The 23,164-nt window shown below is 37.4% G+C and overlaps 1 protein-coding gene across 1 annotated transcript; it reads right to left on the bottom strand.

The window, feature by feature from the left end:
• Nucleotides 1–2,547: 2,547 nt before the first annotated feature.
• GPDHP (NAD-dependent glycerol-3-phosphate dehydrogenase family protein) lies at nucleotides 2,548–6,500 on the bottom strand. The gene is made up of 12 exons (XM_086804579.1): nucleotides 6,184–6,500; nucleotides 6,006–6,082; nucleotides 5,343–5,415; nucleotides 4,952–5,073; nucleotides 4,651–4,746; nucleotides 4,387–4,494; nucleotides 4,203–4,266; nucleotides 4,067–4,104; nucleotides 3,862–3,982; nucleotides 3,348–3,402; nucleotides 3,203–3,251; nucleotides 2,548–3,033 (listed from the first exon to the last, which is right to left on the bottom strand). The coding sequence occupies exons 1-12, from the start codon at nucleotides 6,467–6,469 to the stop codon at nucleotides 2,851–2,853; spliced, it is 1,272 nt and encodes a 423-aa protein (XP_086660705.1). The 5' UTR covers nucleotides 6,470–6,500; the 3' UTR covers nucleotides 2,548–2,850.
• Between the last annotated feature and the right edge of the window lie 16,664 nt (nucleotides 6,501–23,164).

Raw genomic sequence — 23,164 nt, 5'->3', positions numbered from 1 at the left:
AGCTACCCCCAATCTCAAATAAGGTATACCACAAATGTTAGCAATCTCTCAGCCAAAAGACACTTGAAAGAAGAAGCTCACGGTTGTTTGTAATCAAATAATCGGAACCATGAGACCAACCATATAACGCGATCGCTCACTAAAACCCAAGCGTACTAACCCAAGTGTGCTACAAAGTGTGCATGCACCATACCCTCGCCATCAACTATCCAAGCACATTTGTGGATGGAGGGCCTATGGTGGTGGACGTGGTCCATGGTATGACCACCTAGATTTTATTGAACGATGCACTCACAATTGGTTGTTCTACCATCCTTTTGAACAACCCATTCTTCTCCGTAGCTAATCCCTCAAAACAACATACCTCGACATGAGAAAGGCCCTCATTTTTTTTTCTCGACCATAGTCAAAAATGTTAAAGAAAGCAAGGAGTTGGAGTCTCACCACCATGCCGGTCCTTGTCTACTACTTTCCTTTTGTCTATGAGCCCGAAGCCGGTACAAAACCCTCATAGAGAGGTGTTGCAAAAGTTATTTTACTTGCTCATGTTATATTGAATGCTCACATGCTATATGGCTTGCTTGCTTGAACATGTTTGATTGTAAAGCTTCTTCTGCATCCACCTCTTGTAACAGAGAACCCATGAAAGGCATTCTCTTCTTACCTCTATCTAGACGAAATGAGCTCATCATTCACCCCCATAGCCATGGAGTATTCCAACGGTATGACAATAGAGTGAGGACGCAATTTAGACGGGCTAGCATAGGGAAGTTGCATTTGTGGCTCAACAAAGGTAAGCTCCACGGAATCCAAGCAACCAATGGAGATGGTCGTATAGCAAGTAAGTGGTGTGATGCTCTTAAGAGTCCATACAACATGGAGAGAGGAGTTGCATGATGGGGGCTCAGAGCAAGAGATGAACAAGTAGGTTTAGTGTTCGTCCCTCTCGTAGTCTAACCAAAATCATTCGATTTAGTTCTAACAAGGATTTTCTTCAGATAAACATCTACTGAACTTCTAATCGTAAGGAAATTCCAACTTTGTGAATTTCATTCTTTCTTTTCCATAGTAGATTAAGAAATGGTTTTATTAGAGAATATTCCCCTTGGCCTCATGTAGGTCGTGCCAAGTGATAGGTAACCTCACACACTTGGTGGGATGCCCACCAAGTGTCGGTGGTGCTTTTTATGGTGTCCATACCCATCAATGAAAGGATAGGTAACCTCACACCGTGGGATGCCCACCCACGGTGTCGGTGGTGCTTTTTATGGTGTCCATACCCATCAATGAAAGGAGCCATCCTCCTCCTTTTACAAAGTGTCCCACTTGGTGGATAGGTGGCACTTCACCCACTAACGAAACGAGGTGCATGAGTTTACAAAGTGTTCTCCACACTTCAAAGAATAGAGAAAAAATAGTAACTCGCTCTCTAACTCACGTAATAGTAAGGTTAGTCTAAAAAGGGGTCAAAATGCATGTCCTTGAGATGTCAAGGCGTTATGGACATTCACATGCAATATATCCAAGCTATGTGCACACAAATTATTTCTCGTTGATTAAACAAGAACCCCCGAGTTAACCAATCCATAGGAAAACCCCCGTGTGGATACTATTTCTTATGGCAGCACCTGAGATCACATCGCACCCCAAAACGTTTTTTGGCGATTGATTAATTAATTGATTCTTTTTTTCCGAAGGTCTTCAAGGCTATTTCTAAGGTTTTCTTCAGTTATTTTTCTGCGTCTTCGTACTATAAGTGGAAGATTCCACTTATAGTATATTCTGCCACGTGTTTTTTCCACCATACTGGCATCTGTATCCCTCCCCAACAGCGCGAGTCTTTGTCGCTCTCTGTCTCCGCATCTGCTCTCTCTTTCTCTCTCTCTCTCTCTCTCTCTCCCTCCGTCTCATTCCATCTCTCTCTTAGCGCATGGTGCAGGCGTTGCTCTACTGCCATAGCAAGGGGGTGCGACATCAAGCCCGGCAACATCTTCTTCCTTCGTCCAAATGACATGGGCTCGGCCAAGCTCGGCGACTTCGGACTATCCGTCATCCTTCATCGAGGGCAGGTCATGCAGGGCAAGGTGGGAATGCGGGGATACATGGCGCCAAAGATGGTGGCTGCAGAGGAGTATCACTGGGACGTTGACACGTGGAGCCTGGGTGTTGTGCTCTTCGAGATGCTCACTGGGACGCTTCCAGCGTATGCATCTGCAGATACACCAAGTCGAGGCTGCAGGAGCTACCCGGACGTCGGCGGGGTCTCAAGTGGGGGGGGACAGAGAGAGAGAGAGAGAGAGACGTAGGCTAAGGTTGTGGGGCATTAAATAATTAATGCCTACAATAAAAGTGAATATGCACCTGAGATCACATTCCTCAATCTCTACACGGCTTTGAACTAGAACCTTATGAAAGAGAAAAGCACATCATCAGAGCGCAAGGCGCAATATATCTGTTTTTTGCCGAGTGGTTTTCATCTGTGTTAAAATAAAGTGTGTGAAGCTTAAACCTTTGGCAAAGTTGCACTCCGTAAAAATTTGCAACTGATTGCATGAGAAGTACTCTTGCTCTTTGACTCCAATGGGAGAGACAAGGGTTTAGTGTTGCAAATGCATCTTCTAGAATAATGTGCCATATGCATGATCATAAGACAGTTATTATTATATGGCAAACTAATTGCTGAGTGGACTAGTTCCTATAAAAGGTGTATGTGTGCAATAGACTGCTTTGTTAGATGAGCCATAAGTTGTGGTTATCAATTCTGAACTACCTGCAATGGCTACATCTAGAGCAGCTCCAATTCTACTATAGGAGGGACTGCAAAGAAGCTCATGACAGCCACGCACTTCTTCAAGAATAGTACTGGGCAGCTTCTTCCACCACCATACGTGGGGCATGTTCACTATATTCAACCACAGCAGTTGGTGGAAGCTGCCCAATAGCTATCTTATGAACTGTTGTGAACAAAGGGAATTGGTCCTCCCATTTTCGTGCCTTCAATACTTCGAAAACCTCGGCTGCTGTTGAAACCCCCTGTTTAATCAACATATTGTGTATATGACAATATCAGCAAGAAGTTATCATGACAAGATGCACAACAAAACTTTGTTTGCGATGCAATCGACTCTATGCACGGTACATGCCTTGCTCATGGCATGTGATGCATAACAAGTTAAGTATTCATTGATTTCATGTGATTTACCTGAAGTTTTTGTCCTTGGAGGAGCTCAGCCTCAAGCTCATCAAATGACCTGCCACATAGATAGTTGGATGTCATGATCAGTGAACAGGTTATTATCAGGACATAATCCATCCCGTCATAAAAACACGTTAAATAAGTTATGGACCTCTTCCCATCGTATTTGGAAAACGCTTCTGCCACCTTCCTATTACGTCCACCAACTGCCAGGTGACATAAATCAGTTTCCATATCACACAATAGTATTAAGCAAAACCGGTATGGTCTGCTTGTGGACTTCATAAGAGAAACAAGTCCAAAGCTAGCAAACAAATACCAGAAAGTTCTTAAGTCAAGGCTTCATTAAGACTTCACAGAGTGATGAAATTTTCATAAGGTGGCCATACTCTCAAGTCAAATTCACACCTGCACATGCACACACTCACAAACAGATACATAGATGTACACACACAGTAACACATGTTCAAACTCGTCCACACAAACAAGCACAAGCACACAGGCACACATGTACCACACCTGTGCTTAGTAGTCTTAACTGACAAGAGCCTCAGCACTGCATGACTGCTAAGGTTGACTGATATGCAGCAGACAGTCAAAATTACTGATGTACATCCGGCAGACAGTCAAAAGTACTGATGTACATCAATGTAAAGAGTACGTACGGCAAGTAGTTATTACATCGGCCACTCCACAGCTCTCAAAAAAGGTGGTATCCCTCACTGACGGGAAAATGAGCTTGGAAAAGACACGCATTTCTCGCAGTCCAATTCTCATGATTGCTGCCTGGATAAGTCATCCCTTCATCAGTCTTATCTGATTGTTACACTAGGACCAAGTTTTCTTTAAAGAAAGTAGACATCTGGTTACCTTTGTGTTGTTTCCCATTTCAAGGCCATCAACAAATCCTGTATCAGGCATAAACGTTGATAGCACATGATTAGCTGACATGCAGTAGAAATCCTACAGTTTTGCTAAGACCAGAAAGGTTTTGAGGTTATGATACCAGCAGCGATTGCGACAATGTTCTTTAGAGTTCCACAGAGCTCCACACCCTCAACATCCTTCACCTGAAAATGTTGAAGGGCACATGTGAGTCTTTGAAGTAGGATGACAAAGTAAGCACTTTTGATGGCCCATAATCAAGCAGATCAAACTGCACCTTAGCAGAAGAAATGACACAAACTTACAGGAGAAACTTGGAAGTAAGATTTGGAAAAAATTTGGACCCACTTGTCGGCCGTTTTTTTGTCATCTCTATAGCCAACAGTTGCTTCACTAAACTTTTCTACTGCAATCTGCAAAAGACGCAGAAACCGCATCAGAAAAGGGCAAAGGGAGAGACTAGGAGACTGAGGAAAAGGAGGGCGGGGGGGGGTGGGTGGCGCGGCGCGGCGCGGGTGGGGAGGGTTGTGGGGTTTGTTCCTCATTACCAATAGGGGATGGGGGTGTACCTCATTAGCAATGTTAGCTCCCATTAAAACAGAGCACTCAATACCAAGCATCTCCGTGATCAAAGTGGAGATCATGCAAGGACCTTCCATTTTGACCTGCATGGTTTTACCCACACAAAAGACTTAAAACTTGCAGAAGATGTACATTGATACAACTGATTTGGTCACAAATTCGACTGGTCAAAATAAGATGCAAATACACCCTGCTCACAAGGCCTCATCATGTTTTAAAAATACGAGAGAGAGAGAGAGAGAGAGAGAGAGAGAGAGAGAGAGAGCATGTGTGTATGACATTGCATACCTCCATCCCCTTTATAAGGGAGATGGCCTTCGCGTCTTGCAAAACTTTCCCTTGCAGTCTTTTGCAGATGCCCTCCACAAATTGATGAGGTGTAACAAATATCAACATTGTGGCATCCTTCACTGCAATATTACATATCAAAGTTCCAATCTATATTAAATCGCCAATCTTCCTCTAATCCCAACTCATAATATATTGGGCAGTGGGTACTGCTTCAAATTGTACTTAGGGTGTTTACAGATTTGCCTCCCTCTCTCTCAGCGGGTTTCCCGGGTGGGCAGAGAGATGGACGAGGGAGACTCCCCATCCATGAGAATGGGGGGGCAGATCTTCCCTGTTTCCCTCCTTTTTCCGGGTGGGCACTGTTTATGTAAAGCACCTTCAATCATACCTGTGTTATGAAGGTCTGGATCGGCCACAACATTAGGTCCAAGCTTTATATTAGGCAAGTACTTCACATTTTCCTGTGCCATTGTTTAAAATGTCCTTCAGCATGATGCCTTAAAACATAGTGCTCTGATTCTACAATACAAAAGAGAATCTTAAGAGCATGCACAACGAGGGCACAACTACTGGCTGGTTGGCTGGTTGATATCTTGGACTGGTGAGACTTTTGCTATTCCCTGCTTCTAATCTCCATTCCATGCATTCATACAGAATTACATGAATTGTGATCGATTGACGTGTAAATTTCATTAACTTTTTCTCTGTATTGAGAGAGCATGAAGCTCTTCATAACCTAATAATTAGTGAATACAATGATTATGCATGTGATAGCTATGTAGCAATCCAAACTGAATTAATTAAGACTAACATGCATATGTTACAACAGTCTGTACATGCCATGCCGTACGGCTAATACATGCTACTGCATAACTTAGAACTATTGACATAACACATGCAGTGCATGACTTAAAACTATCTACTAAACACTGCGCCGTTGCATGTGCTGCGCCTAGAGATCAACCATGCAGAATAGGACGGTAATAGTATATTGATTATTAACAAAACCCCTGATCTTATCTCAAAAGCAAAAAGGGTGGCTAAGTATCACGTTTGTGCTGTTGATGACATCGGTGAGCTTTTCTCCCGAGGGCAGCACCTCTTCAAAAACCCACATACGCACTTCATCTGCAAACAAACAGAAAGGAGACTGGATTAAAATCAGACGTTAATCTCAATCTCTAGATTATATATTTAGCCAATTCTTAGAGGTTGCTTCCTGCTCAGACCGTGGTAATGAGAGTAGATGAGGGCGTTCTCGGCAACTAGCTTGGCTGCAACGCTGCCCCAGTTGCCACTGCCGATGACAGCGATCTTGTCCTTGCGCTGCTGCTGCTCTGATCCGAGCTGGTTCTCCGCAACATTTGCAGGGATGTCCATGCCGGGGGCCATTCTCGCGAGACCCTGCAGATCCCCCTCAAAGCCAGCGCTAGCGGCCCTTATATGTTTGACGTTCTGCAGATAATTAGAAGTGCAAGGGTGCGGAGAGACAGGCAGAGAAGGGTGGCCATTCATATATAAGACAAGTAGGAGAGTGTAGGTAGCTGGCTGGTGGGCGGAGAGAGCGCGACAATGAGCGACCTCGACATTGTAGGAAAGTGGGCGAGCTGGTCATGGGACTTCATGTTGTCCTCTTCACGCTTTCTTTGAGTAGGCCCATACATATACTAACGTAAATGGCCTTCCCACAACACGTGGAACACCTCATGCAAATCCCCAGCATCATTTCAGAAACCATGGGAAGGCATTCCCCTTAGCATTTGTGAGATACACGATTATATGGACATTTATTACACATGACCCATGGAAAGAAACTTAACCATAGAACATTTGTTAGACACAAAGGAGGGTGGCTTGGTGGTGGGGGTCATTACATGAAAACTTTGTATATTACAAGGCATTGAGAAGGTATTCCAATAACTCCTCATATATGAATTTTGGCACTTTAAATACACACCTAATGGTTGTGTGGGTGGTTGAGCATAATGATTCTTTGATTCATACAATCACTACTTGATGTGTTGTACGGATGAGGTAGTTTTGGACATGCCTTTTGAGAAATTTTCCTTATACTTTATTTATGGAGTGCCACAAATAGTGACTGAACAAAGTGAATGAGGAAAAGGAGTGAGTGACTATGAGAAAGAAACGGTTAGGTGTTAGTAACCCCATGAAACAACTCCTTGGATGGTGGTATAGGAGGACACAATGGCAAATGGAACTATAAGGAACCATCAACTACTAACCCTTAGGTTCATGTTATTCAAAATTGAAGAATTTATGTCTTAAACTTATTCTTTGGATATGTTTTCTTTTCTTATTTCATTGCCCTATTTGTCTTTATTTTCCTTATCTCATTGCTTTATTGGCTTTCTTAACCTCAACGACTCCCTTTTGCTTATTCACTTTCTTCAATCCATTACGGCATGTGCCAATAAATCTACAAGGAAGAGTCCTATTTAGTTTGTGTCTTAGTTGCTACCTTTTGAACATGTATTGAGCTTGCCAATGAAGTTACTTCATGCCTTGATTTGACAAAACACCCAATATCCCTTAGCTTGCAAAGTATGGACCATGTGCCTCTAGGATGTGCTGTATTTTCAAGTGTTAGCTTCACAAAAAGTAGACGAGGCAAAGTACTCCTTTAAAACTTATGATGTAATAACACTATTGCGAGCAAAATAGGTAACTGACGAGGGTTACCTAAAAAGATTCCCTCCCGAAATGTGTGAAATCTCAAAAATGGCTTAAAAACATAGTTTTTTGAAAACACATTTAGAATTCCATGTATAAATTTAAAAAATACATGAATTTTGCTATTTTTTTCAAGATTGAAAACACGTGTGACCTTCGTAGATTTATAAACTGTTGTTGTTTGTGACATAAAAATAAAACTGACTTACAAAATTACATAGGAGTCTACATAACTTAAAGAAATATCAATCTTTTTCAAATAAAAAATTATTTTATAAATTTCATGAATATAAGACACTTTTTTTAATGGACTTTTTAGGATAAATTCTACCACTATGCATAAATATACACATTATTTGATAAGCACTCAAAAAAATAATGCTATTATTTATAAGCAGATAATGGGCATGATATACAACCAATGCTAAGAGTTTAAAGAGGTCAACTAATAGGTGTGCAAAGGTAGACTTTTATTCATATATATATATGTAGAAGATGGTAACTATGGAGGCTCTGAGTAAACCTAAGCATGTTAAAAGAGATATTTTTTTAGCAGGACAATCTTAGAGGTAGACGTCATATAGCCTATGGGTGTAAATTTTGACCCACATAGGCATTTGTTTTCATGAAGGGAATTTTTGCAATATGGATAAGGGTAGCGGGAAGAAATTATAGCCTATATCATGTACATATGTGGTGGTAGCAAAAATTCATTGTATGCATATGTTGATGTTTGATCTAGATAGCGATTATCATGAACATAGGTGATGCTATATCTAAGAGTAGTGTAGGAATGAGCTCTAGTTATAATTATTTATAGTGTATGTGAAGGATGTTGAAAGATGGTATGTCTAAGGGTAGTGTAGAATGAATTGTGGTTATAGTTATTTAGAGGACATGCAAAGGATGCTGAGAGATGCAATCTTTGCTTGCGACATTGTCTTTGTGAAAGAGAAAAAATTGGAGCTTAGGGCTTCTGGAATGGTGGTAGAGAAGAGCTTAGAGCTTTCACGATGACGATAGATTCAAGATCCCCTATGCTGGAGAGCATACTACTGCACATAGGCATGGTAGAGTCCAGGCTCACATGCACCCCCCTCCTCAACATAGATGGTCGCACCACGTGTATTTGCTTAATATAGTTCTTCAGCTTTAAAATTGAATTGTAGAACAAAAATCAGGATTGGCGAATCAATCGACTTGTGGTATTCCAAATCAATGGAGCCTTGCACATTTGGATTAAAACTAATGGATTACAGGTCATCATGGATTATCTCATCTAGCTCTTCTGTTATCATGATTTTTTGGCATCTACTATGTAGCGATATTATTTATGATACAAAGGTTACATGGTTACATAGACAAGCATTTTTTTTTAATGACCTCCTCTCAAATTTGTAGTAAAAGGTTGCGATCATATGTGTTTTTCACGTCCTTATCCGTAATCCTATGTTCTACCTATATCACCTTATCCCTAGGTACATTTTTTCTTTAATTCTATGCAAAACATCAAGTTTTATGGAAAAGTTTATGTTTTGCATAAAATCGATGTAAAACATCGAATTGTATGGAAAAGTTGATGTTTTGCATCAACTCGATGCAAAACATCAACTTTTAGACTAAAAGTTGATATTTTTTCCATCGAGTTGATGTTAATTTTTCCATACAACTCAATGTTGTGCATCGAGTTGATGCAAAACATCAAATTTTCCACACAACGGGATGTTTTGCATCAAAGTTGATGCAAAACATCAACTCTACCACAAAACTTGATGTTTTGCATCAAGTTTCAGATGCTCTGGAGAAAAAAGCTAGAGGATCGGAGGTTGATTTTCACAAACGGACTTTTTTAGCGATTCCATCCACTCTAATATGCTCAGACGACCTATTCCATAAATTTTGAGTATGAACACGACTATGTTTCGATGCGATTTGCAGATGTCACAAAGCAACTTACTGATGCAGCAAGTCGCTTTGTGACATCTCAAATCGCATTGAAATATAGTTGTGTTGGTACTCAAAATGTGTGGAATAGGCCGTCTAATCATGTTAACGTGACGAAATTACTAAAACAGGCTGTTTGTGAAAATCGATCTCCGATCCTCCAACTTTCTTCTCTGGAGCATCTGAAAACTTAATGCAAAACATCAAGTTTTGTGGTAGAGTTGATGTTTTGCATCAACTTTGATGCAAAACATCGAGTTGTGTGAAAAAGTTGATATTTTGCATCAACTTTGATGCAAAACATCGAGTTGTGTGGAAAAGTTGATGTTTTGCATCAACTCGATGCAAAACATCAACTTTTCCATCGATGTTTTGCATCGAGTTGATGCAAAATATCAAGTTTTATGAAAAAGTTGATGTTTTACATCGATTTTATGCAAAACATCAATTTTTCCATAAAACTTGATGTTTTGCATCAAAGTTGATATAAAACATCAAGTTTTGTGGGAAGTTAATGTTTTGTATAATGTTGATACAAAACATGAAGTATTGTAAAAAAGTTTATCTTTTGCATAGAAAGTTAATGTTTTGAATATAAAGTTAATGTTTTACATCAACTTGATTCAAAATATCAAATTTTCGTAAAAGTTGATGTTTTGTATCAAGTCCATGGAAAACATCAACTCTTAGCTGAGAAGTTCTTACTCAGCATTAAGTTGGCCACAAATGTTATGGCTAAAACATCCTTACTATGTGTAGTAACCAATAGGATTCGAACCTAAGTCTCTGCCTGATATTTTACAAAAAAGTATTTTGGAAAGTATAAACTTTTGTTTCTTAAAGAGACATTTTTCATACTTTCTAAACTCATTTAATAACTAAAATTACCATTCAATCCTTTTTTGTCACATCAAGGATACATCTTCTTTAAAAACGAGTGTGGAATTATTTTTCAAAATTAGATAACTTTTAAATAGCTTATTCATGATATTTTAAAATTCATATGTATGTAACGAACTCTTTTTAAAAAAGTATATATTATCAATTAAGAAATTTTGATACTCAAGAGCTTCAAAATGGATTTTAATACTACTCTCATCGAGAGTCAAAATAGGGTTTTACAATTAAGATAATAATTGTATCAAGATAATACTTTTGTAATATAATTATACAAATACTTTTTTATAGTTACACTCTGTAGCACATCCTCAATCATGCTAACATGGCAGATGACCCAAGGAGTCTAAGCTTCAAGTGTATACATAGAAGAAAAAAATTGTATTTGTGGATAGTGAAGAAGAGGATGCCTCTTCTACCTTCTCAAGGAAAGGCACATCGACTAGTGATGGTGTAGCAATGATTATGAGGAACCATACCCATGCCATAAGCTATATGTTTAGAAAATGGCTTCTTTTACACTTGTATCATTTTTTAATGGATTGAAGATGGAAATAATAAACATTGTCTTTATTTTGGCATGTTTTTTGAAAACCTATTGTTAGATTTTTAATCACAATCTCAAAAAGTAAGCAAAACGAAGTCTTTTTTTCATGTCAATTTTTGTAAAAAACATGTAAAGTGTCCAAAATATTATAGTTTTTTGGCACTTTTTAAAAAGAGGTTAAAAAACTGAACTTTTTTTATGGAATCTTTGAAAGATGCTAAATGTTTCTCGTTTTCAAGAAATATTACCTATTTTGTCCGCAACAGTGTTTAATGTGTTTTAGCACTTAAAGTCCAACCTTCTTCTATGCATGCAAAGAGAATTTATAAACACACAACATACCTTTTACATCCCACTACTTCTTTTTTATGGCCATTGGATCTGATAAATGTGTTTGTGAAAGGAATTAAAGGTTTAACTAGATTAGTAAAGTTGAGAATATGTTCAGACACTCTTAAGCAAGATATCCTCCATCTAGAGTCTATCTAGATCGCCATCAAAGCTCCTTACCTAGAGTACATGGGTGGGTAGACATCCAACAATATGTAATTACTTTCCACTTCTTTCTGCAAGATATCCTCCATCCAAAGTCTTTCTAGATCTCCATCAAAGCTCCTTACCTAGAGCACATGGGTGGTCAGACATCCATTAATATGTAATCAAAGTTTACAAGCAATAACATTGTTTACTCTAGACTTCTTTCTACAATTCAGTGCTTTGTATTGTGAAGATCCTACTTACACTATTATGTTTTCTTATAGTGTAGTGCACATAATTTTTTAGCCAACCTTGTTTGACCTCCATTTCTTTGTTGAAAACACACAAAGAGAGAGAGAGAGAGAGAGAGAGAGACTTCCTTCTTGTGTATTATTGTGCCTCTCTAATGCTTGCATTCACTTGTGGATGTAAGAGAGTGAGACTGTCTAGCCTTCTTGTGTGTACCAGCAAGCAATGAGTGACATGCCATCAGAGTGGGATTGTCTAGCATTCTTGTGTGTACTAACAAGTGATGAGTGGAGTGACCAAAAGAAAGCATAACATCTTTGAGCTTGCCTCGATGTGGAGATGATAGTAGCTACAATCTCATTCTAGCCTAGCTTGGGTGGGAAGTAACACCTTTGGTGCCACTGCCCAAGGAGGAGTAGGTTTTCCTTTCATGTCCTAGTTTGCTAATTTGACATGCTTGAGAAGTATTATTTTTATGTGTTCTCTTGAACATAATGCTACGAGTTTTAAAAAAGGAGATAACGTTTTCTTTCTTTTTAAAAGATTTCTTGCTTTTTGTTGTGTTTCTTACATTGAAAGGTGGTAGCACTAAGTAAATGGAGGTTTTTTCATGTTTGTATGCTTTTGTTGTTTTTCTCATGTTGAAATGTGGTAGCACTAAGTAAATGGAGGTTTTTCATGTTTGTATTCTTGATTTGTTCAATTTCTTACATTTTTTTTATTTGTTTTTCCTTTTTATCAAAAAAATCAAAAATCACCCAAAATTTGTGTTAATTCTTCTTAATTGAAAGTAAAGTTAGGTTTTTACGCATTGTTTCTACCCAAAAATATTACACAAAACTCAAAATTTGCTCCAAATATTAAAAAAATGAGAAACATCATGCAATTTTCCGTGTTGTCAACCAAGTTGAGTCTATTAGTACATGAACAACTTTAATCATACGTAATAAATAGTGGATTGCATATCTCCCATGGGTTTATCAAAATTTGACAACATGAAAAATCATACAGTCCAATCAATGAAGACCATATTAGGGAGTATGGAAAAATCCTATTACTTTGGGATTTTTATTTTCAATATAGTTTTTGGTGTATCTTAAACATACCAAATCCAAACTTGTCAGAGAATGTGGATTTAGAACCTACTCTTCAAGATCTTTCCAATGATATGTGAGATGAGCTGGTTTTGGCAAAAGCTTGAAAGGGTTCACCATGCCCCCGTTTTTTTTATCTTGCAATTTATAGGAATTGAGATTTTTCCAAACTCCTTAATATGGTCTTAATGGGTGCAATCAGTGACAACATCATGTAGCACCCTTATCCATAACTTATCCTTACAAATAATACATGGTCATTTGAAAAATATGTATTTTTTAGATGATCATTATGCGTACATTATATGTACCTTATCCTTATAATTCTATTAATACGTGGTCATCTGAAAAATCTATCATATATTTGTAATTATACACAAGACAACTTCTATTGCTTATATGTTAAGTTCTATTAGTATGCGTATGTTTCAATTATTTATGCGAACTTTTTGTCTTGTACGTCAAATAAGTCATTCGAGCATCCCAAACAATTTTGATTAGCATATCAAACAAGTCAAACTTATACGCATACATCTTACTCATACATCCATAAACAATTATACGTAGTAATAAATAGTGGATTGTACTCTCACATTGTACTCTCATAGTTGAATCTAAATTTAACACATGGTAAATTACATGGTCCAATTAGTGAGTGTCATGTGGCACCCTTATCTGTACATTATAATTATATGTTAATACGTGGTCAGCTAATAAAATGTCATATGGAAAATACATATATTACAAATGACCATTATCCATATCTTATCCTTATAATTCTATTAGTACGTGGTCATCTGAAAAATACATCATATATTTTATTTTTTGAATTATCTATATATTATATATTATATTCACATGTTATACATCACAAGTTCTTTACATATCATAGGGAAGCTGGTTGTATATAAGGTAGTTCAACATAAAACTAGGGGGATCCAGCTGTCATGTAACCACACTGGCAACATCCTAGTCTTGGTCAAATGAAATGGTATGAACAAAGTGTGAAGAATCTAGGGGAGAGAGTGAGCTTAGTATCCTTTTTCAAGCAAACACACACACACAAGAGTAGATAAGTACAAAAGAGAGATAGGTGGTTGAATTTTCTTCTATTCTCATCTCTTCTCTAAAATTATAACAAAAAGATAAAGAGTACATAATATAAGGGAAAGTACTCTCCTACTATAGCATACAAAGTGTTAACCAAATCAACATGCTACCTTGCATAAGAGAGGGAGAAAATAAGAGAGGGAAGACCATGCAAGGGTCGGTTCGGAGACTAGCACTTAACCAACCCTAATGAGGGTTAACTCCCGGATGTGAGGCCACTAGGGGCTCACTCCACCTCCACTTGTGTCACTAAAATGGAGCTTTCACAAGATAGGTAGAGATCAAAGAGGAAGGGAGCTATGGAAAGCTCTACCTTTACTCAATGCCTTAGTGTATGAAAGAGTGATCTCAAGAGGAAGAAGAGAAGAGGGAGAAGAGAAGGCAAGATAAGAATCATCACACCACAATCAAGCAAGCATGAATCAACCAACACAACCCTACCACCATAGCCAAAAGATAATGAGAGAGAGAGAGAGAGAGAGAGAGAGAGAGAGAGAAGGCAAAACTCGATTTTGATAATGAGATTGTCCCTTTTCATATTTCATAAATCACTTGTACACATGAGGTCACTTTTCACAATGGCCGGCCACCCATTTACAATTGGGGGCCCAAAATTGACTTCCTAGATCTATGTACACGTAGGCTCATTGACTAGCATTACACAAGTCGTAAGCTTGGTCATCCCATATATCTTTTTCATGAAGCATTTAACGTGGTTACATAATAATGAGTTACAAGAAGTGTAACCACGCTTGAAAATGATGTTAACTTGTTGTGTAGTTAACACAAAGTTCCGTCCATAGTGTAAACCCGACTACATGAGTTGGCGCTATAAGTATGCCACAACTCTAGTACATCAAAGTGTTGTCACATAGTCTATAAACCTCTAGGTGGCAACCATGCCAATGCCATACTTGCAGAGGTATCATCCTAGTATGTCACCCATATCTGCACTAGTTGAGCTTGATATCTCAACGCTCCCCCTCAATCTCGACTATTAGCATAGCCTTGCTAATATGGTGGAAAATAAATGCTCCTACACACATAGACATGGAGTACACATGTACACGAGCATGGAGTAAGAGACATGGATCAAGAACAAGATAAAGAGACAAGCAAAACATCATAATGTATTCCATGTCCAATTTGCATACAAAAGGGGCTTTATACAGCCATCCGACCATGTGACTCTGGGGATACCCATGTGACTATTGGGATCCCATAACTTCCACAAGATCCTAACTCCCCACTAGCCCTCTTGATGTGACATGTTTTAATGACCAAATCCCACAACTCATTAGCCTAAGCTAATGCTAGTAATGCTAGGCGATGTTCACACATGTCAACGCCTCTCTTCCCCTTTCAATGTTTAATTTAGGGTGTACTATCTCCTATCAATGCCAAGTACATCATGAAAATGTGTGAATAAGTGGTATGCAAGCCATTTCAAGTCATACAATACAATCCTGTGTAGAACCACATAAAACTCATGGTATCCCAAGGATATGGTGGAAAGATGATTTCCTCCAATCCAATGAAGAATCCGCAAGCATATGCGAATGAAGAATCTCATCCATGGGAACTCAAGTGTGCTTCCATCTATGTCGGTGAAGCTTGCCAACCTAGGCCATCAACATAGGCCTCTAGATACCATAAAAAGAACTCCATGAGGTAGAAAAGAACCATGTAGTGATAATGGTGTCAATACTCCATGAGCATGGGATGCTAAAAATGTGGGACATGTTGACCCCATCATAAGTTAGTGTAGTGATTCAATATAACCACTTGCTACTACTACTACTGCTACTCCATGTGTCCAGGAAGTCAACTTCATCTTCGAAAGTTCGTCTTTGAGAGTTCAGGAAGTTTTCTTCTGCTCCAGGTGACCACAAAGTGAGTCCTCCCTGGGGTCCTGAAATGTTGCGATGTCAAGCTCAATATATCAGCTAACACTCACGAGGCGCCTACATGACCGTTTGACATTTATATCACTAGCGGGTTTGGTAGCTGGCACCGACATATCTTCGCCAGAGATTCTACAGGCTGGACTACACCGACTAGTCCACATCTACCCACTCCTCTTAGCGTGTTCACATCCTGTGTAAGATTCCTCCCCAGCCTCTCAGGATGTCCAGTATCTTCCCCTATAATCAATCCCCTCTTCAGAAATATAAAAGATCTTGTTTCTGCCTGTTTTGGCCTAGAGAGAGAGAAAATGTTTTGGAGAGGGGTTATTTAGATTTTGAATATTTTTCGATGGAAAAATATCTCTTCTTATTAAAATAAGTTCTCCCGAAACAGAAGTTCAAAAAGATTTTGAGAAGGTGCATTAGAAATCAAGTATAATCTGTTCAAGAGGCCTTATCCTAGGTGTCCAGATTTTCAAAAAATTTTAAATTAAGGTTTTGAGGGGCCAATGAGATGCATCCAAATGTGTGGAGAAGATAAATAGAAGAAATAAAGAAAATTTTCCCAAAAATGAGTAAATACTCACATAAGATGAAGAGTGGACTAAGGACCAAAGAAATTACTAAAAAAATGGATTTTTGACACCTCACAATGGGAATCCCCCCTCATAAAGGAGGCGCCTACTTCACATGTGTGGTGGAGTTTAAAATTATCAAAAATTGAGATATTTCATCTCTCCTCTCTCCTAATTCAAGTCTAGTTCCAAAAAGTAAGCTAAACTGACCTAAAAATGGTCAAAAATTGACCAAACTGATTTCGAACATTCTAGAATCAGTTTGCTTGGTTAGAAGCTCACTTTTTCCTTTAAATAGAAGCCTCCCCCTTTGTTGAAGCTTAATAGTGTTTTATAAACTATTACTCTGCTCCACCCGAGAGCCAAGAACTATGAATTTCTTAATAATTCATTAGTTTTTGACCTTTCCCTCTTCTAAAGAATTGGTGGCCACTCTTGTTACAAACAAGAGTAGATCACTCAAACCATCAAGCTAAAGGAAAGCTCTCAGAAATTTATGTAAGTTAGAAATCTTACTTTTTCTTTATTCTTTTTATGGTTTTCTAATTTTTGTTATCTTTAAAATGATAATCTGATGCTATGCCTTGCTGGAAAGGCTTTCCCCCTCTCTCATTCTTAAATTCAGCCCTTCCTTATCCTAGATAAGTAATCTAATTGTTGGAATTAAACTTTTCATATTGTTTCTCTTTTGAAAGTGAAATTTGATTAGTTTAGAGTGCTTAAAACCATCTGGGGATAATTTTAAGTCATTTCAACATTGAAAAATTTAAAAATAGTCAGCCATAAAAAGGAGGTTATGGCAAAATTTTCTAAAAATTGGTGAAAAAGGTTTTATCTTTTATTATCCAAAAAGAGTAATCCCCACCAATTGTGTACTCTAAAAGTGTAATTTTGATTTTATGCATATAGAAAGATGCATAAAGAAATTTATTTTTATTTCAAAAGAGTTATTTTCATCCATTTTCATTTTATGCATAGGAAGATGCATAAAGAAATTTATTTTTATTTCAAAAGAGTTATTCTCATCAATTTTCATTTTATGCATAGGAAGGTGTATAAAGAAATTTATTTTTATTTCAAAAGAGTTATTCTCATCAATTTTTATTTTATGCATAAATAGGTGCATAAAGAATTTATTTTTATTCCAAAAGAGTTATTCTCATCAAATTTGATTTTATGCATAAAAAGATGCATAAAGAAAAAAAATTTATTTCAAAAGAGTTATTTTTATCAATTTTGATTTTATGCATAGAAAGGTGCATAAAGAATTTATTTTTATTTCAAAAGTTATTCTCATCAATTTTGATTTTATGCATAGAAAGGTGCATAAAGAATTTATTTTTATTTCAAAAGAGTTATTCTCATCAAATTTGATTTTATGCATAGAAAGGTGCATAAAGAAATTTATTTTTATTTCAAAAGAGTTATTCTCATCAAATTGGATTTTATGCATAGAAAGGTGCATCAAGAATTTATTTTTATTTCAAAAGAGTTATTCTCATCAATTTTGATTTTATGCATAGAAAGGTGCATAAAGAATTTATTTTAATTTCAAAAGAGTTATTCTCATCAATTTTGATTTTATGCATAGAAAGGTGCATAAAGAATTTTTTTTTATTTCAAAAGAGTTATTCTCATCAAATTTGATTTTATGCATAGAAAGGTGCATAAAGAAATTTATTTTTATTTCAAAAGAGCTATTCTCATCAATTTTGATTTTATGCATAGAAAGGTGGATAAAGAAATTTATTTTTATTTCAAAAGAGTTATTCTCATCAATTTTGATTTTATGCATAGAATGATGCATAAAGAAATTTATGTATATTTCAAAAGAGTTATTCTCATTAAAATTGAATTTATGCATGGAAAGATGCATAAAAGATTTATTTTTATTTCGAAAGTGTTATTCTCCTTAAAATTGAAATTATGCATAAATAGATGTGTAAAGAATCTTTATATAAAAAATAAGGATTCTCTTGCATTTTAAGAATGGATGTGATGAGATGGGATGTGAATCAGATAGATGAGAATGAATAGAGAATAGATGTGATGAAAATTGAAGTAATGAGAATAAGAGGTAGATAGATGTGATGATATGTGATATGAATCACATAGATAAGAATGAATGGATCGATAGATGTGATGAGAATAGGAGTGACGAGAATGTGAGGTGAATAGATGTGATGAGAAGTAATGTGAATCTGATAGATGGGAATGAATGGATGGATGGATGGATGTGGATGGATGTGAAGAATAGAAGTGGATGTATGTTAAAGAATGGATGTGGATGTATGTGAAGAATAGAAGTGGATGTATGTTAAAGAATGGATGTGGATGTATGTGATAAGTATGGATTTGGATGTATGTGAAGGATGGATGTGGATGTATGTGAAAGAATGGATGTGGATGTGTGTATGTGAAAGGATAGATGTGGATGTGTATGTAATAAGTATGGATGTGGATGTATGTGAAAGGATAGATGTGGATGTGTATGTGATAAGTATGGATGTGGATGTATGTGGGAGAATATATGTGGATGTAAATGTGATGGATATAAACAAGAATTGAAGCGATGAGATGTGATGTAAATTAGATAGATATGAATGATAAGAGATGTGAATGAATGATATAGGATGTGAATGAATGTGATAGCATATGAATCGGGATGTGAATGAATGTGATGGCATATGAATCGAGATGTGAATGAATGATATAGGATGTGAATGAATAATAACCGATGTGAATGGATGTGATGTGATGTGAATTGGGATGTGAATGAATGATATAGGATGTGAATGAATGATATAGAATGTGAATGAATGATAAGGGATGTGATATGATGTGAATCAGGATGTGAATGAATGATAAGGGATGTGAATGGATGTGATGTGATGTGAATCAGGATGTGAATGAATGATATAGGATGTGAATGGATGATAAGAGATGTGAATGGATGTGATGTGATGTGAATCGAGATGTGAATGAATGATAAGGGATGTGAATAGATGTGATGTGATGTTAATCGGGATGTGAATGAACGATAAGGAACATGAATGAATGTGTTAGCATGTGAATCAGGATGTGAATGAATGAGTTGTGATGTGAAATGAATGTGATAAGATGCGATGTAAACTGGATAAATGTTAATGTATGCGAAGTGATGAGATATATGGGTAGATGCAAGTGGGTGAGATCTGATGAGGATAAATGAGGAAATAAGTGATGAGATAGAAAAAGATGTGATTAGATGAGAATGGGAATGCTTATGAAATGAGGTGGATTGATGTGTGGATAATGTGGATTGATGTGCATGGATATTTGGATGATGTGGATTGATGTGGATGGATGTATGGAAGATATGGATGGATGTGTGGATAATGTGGATTGATGTGGAAGATATGGATGGATGTGTGGATAATGTGGATTGATGTGGATGATGTGAATTGGTGTGTGTATGATGAGTGAATGATGTGGATTAATGTGGATGAGGTGGATGGATGTATGGATGAGGTGGATTGATGTGTGGATAATGTAGATTGATGTGCATGGATGTTTGAATGATGTGGATTGACGTGTGGATTAATGTGGATGGATGTATGGATGATGTGGATTGATGTGTGGATGATGCGATTGGATGTGATTTGATGTAGGAATGATGTGGATTGGCATGTGGATTGATGTGGATGGATGTATGGATGATGTGGATTGATGTGCATGGACGTGTGGATGATGTGGATTGACGTGTAGATGATGCGATTAGATGTGATTTGATGTTTGAATGATGTGGATTGACGTGTGGATTGATGTGGATGGATGTATGGATGATGTGGATTGATGTGCATGGATGTTTGAATGATGTGGATTGACGTGCGGATTGATGTGGATGGATGTATGGATGATGTGGATTGATGTGTGGATGATGCGATTGGATGTGATTTGATGTAGGAATGATGTGATGTGATAGGGATCGATGATGAAAATAAAATTGTGGTAAGATGAAAAAAAGATGGGGTCTAATGTGAAAGGATGTGGAGTAATGAGAAAAGATGGAAAGATTGTTGGAACTGTATCTGTTTGTGAAATCTGTTTTTAAATGACTGTTTTGTGTCGTCCAGAATCGTGGGGAAGCATTTTGACCGTCTTGAGAAAAGCTGGAAAGATTGTTGGAACTGTATCTGTTTGTGAAATCTATTTTTAAATGACTGTTTTGTGTCGTCCAGAATCGTGGGGAAGCATTTTGACCGTCTTGTGAATGAGGTTGTGGAGACCTATCTGTTAAAGTTGCAACTGCTGTGATGGAGAGTCATCGAAGGACGCCTTGCGTGACCAGCCTCGGTTTGATTAAATGGTGAGCTTCCGGTACAGTGGATGAGGGACCAAGGAAGCGGCCTATGAGTGAAGCGCTAGGTGACCTATGAAGGATCCTAGAGGGTGATGACCATACGGTGCTCTCTGGGTCGTCGATGATACCCACGAGTACGTCGAGGAAGATATTAGAACAAGAAGTAAGAGTTGTTTTTTTGAATTCGGGCATGGATTTGGTTAATTGACCTTGCTGGTCCTCAACGGATGAGTCCATGGCTCTTTTATATGGATTTCCTGGTTGATCTTGCTGATCTTCAACGGAGATTCCATCTGGATATTTTTATATGATTATATTGCCGGGTACTATGAGCTAGGAACTATTGAAAAGGCCCCTGAGCTGATCTGACTATGGGACTTACGGGTTCGGTCATATGAGTTCAATCTGTTAAGGCTTTTGACTACTTTAGAGAAACATTATTCTCTCGAGGAATCGTCCATGCTTTTTGGGCAAGGGAAGTTTTTTCGAGTTCGGTTTTGGAAGAACTGATGGATTAGTCTCTTGTCTGGATATCCGTGGGCGAGGCCCCGAGTGTGGGACCTTGCCCCACACAAGAAGTGCTACTTTCGCTGTTAGCACCACCAAATTCGTTGCGTAGTGGGGTCTGGTATCAGAGCAATTTGGCTAATGAGGATCAACCGAGAAGCCAAGAATGTCAAAAATTTATGAAGCAGCAGTAAAGGGTTGTAATTGTGTGATAAAATTCATACAAATTAATATTCAAATTGAAATTGGTAAATTGGTAATTGGGTCTTCAAATGGAAGTACCGCAATTGAATAGAATCGCTGACTTGCTTGAGGCCTAGACATGATGGTATTTACCTTATAGTTCCAAGGACCGTGAATACCCGTATATATCGAGGGTATAACTGCAGCTCTTTACTGGCAGTATATACGAGTAAATCTAAGACTTGATATTGTAAGCATTAATACTATCTAGATGATGAATTCGAATGTGTTTGATATGATTTCAAATTCTGATTGAGAACTGATGGAGTTGATTTGGATTCTGATTGAAAAATGAAGATTTTTGAATTTTGGCTGAATTGCAATAATAACTAAGCAAAACCACAATAAGGATGAATGGGACGAGTCCCTGTGATAATGTTCGTAGCTGGAATGACGTTAATGACTTCAGCAAATCACTATGAGATTAGTGGATTGTGCTGGCAGATTGTTGCTGTTAACACATGACCATTCAGATATAAATCTCGGTCTAATGGAACATTATTGTGATAAGGATTGAATGATACGATCTGAGCGAATTATTATCTGATGATGAGTTTTATATAAGGGATCTTTATCCCATGATTCTGTTGGGTTCACCAGACTATAAAGAACCCAGAATCAGTTGGATCTTAAGGAAAAGAATTCTCCTCCAGTTTTGTGAGATGAGGACATCTCTCGTTTTTTAAGTGGGGTAGAATGTAAGATTCCTCCCCAGCCTCTCAGGATGTCCAGTATCCTCAATCCCCTCTTCAGAAATATAAAAGATCTTGTTTCTACCTTTTTTGGCCTAGAGAGAGAAAATATTCTATAGAGAGGTTATTCATATTTTGAATAATTTTTGGATGGAAAAATATCTCTTCTTATTAAAATAAGTTCCCCCAAAATAGAAATTCAAAAAGATTTTCCAAAGGTGCATTAGAAATCAAGTATAATATGTTCAAGAGGCCTTATCCTAGGGGTCCAGATTTTCAAAAAAAAAATTAAGTTTTTGAGGGGCCAATCAGATTCATCCAAATGTGTGGAGAAGATAAATAGAAGAAATAAAGAAAATCCCCCCAAAAATGAGTAAATACTCACATAAGATGAAGAGTGGACTAAGGACCAAAGGAATTATTTAAAAAAAATAGATTTTTGACACCTCACAATGGGAATCCCCCCCTCATAAAGGAGGCGCCCACTTCACATGTGTGGTGGAGTTTAAAATTATCAAAAATTGAGATATTTCATCTCTCCTCTCTCCTAATTCAAGTCTAGTTCCAAAAAGTAAGCTAAACTGACCTAAAAATGGTTAAAAATTGACCAAACTGATCTGGAACATTCTAGAATCAGTTTGCTTGGTTAGAAGCTCACTTCTTCCTTTAAATCAAAGCCTCCCCCTCTGTTGAAGCTTAATAGTGTTTTATACACTGTTACTCTGCTCCACCCCAGAGCCAAGAACTATGAATTTCTTAATAATTCATTAGTTTTTGACCTTTCCCTCTTCTAAAGAATTGGTGGTCACTCTTGTTGCAAACAAGAGTAGATCCCTCAAACCATCAAGCCAAAGGAAAGCTCTCAGAAATTTATGTAAGTTAGAAATCTTACTTTTTCTTTATTCTTTTAGTGGTTTTCTAGTTTTTGTTAT

Source organism: Cibotium barometz, chromosome 11, assembly GCF_041138505.1.
Source record: "Cibotium barometz isolate CiBa-2024 chromosome 11, ASM4113850v1, whole genome shotgun sequence".
In the NCBI taxonomy this organism is placed as follows: Eukaryota; Viridiplantae; Streptophyta; class Polypodiopsida; order Cyatheales; family Cibotiaceae; genus Cibotium; species Cibotium barometz.
Note: the sequence above shows the minus strand (reverse complement) of the source record. Positions and strands in the feature narration are given on the sequence as shown.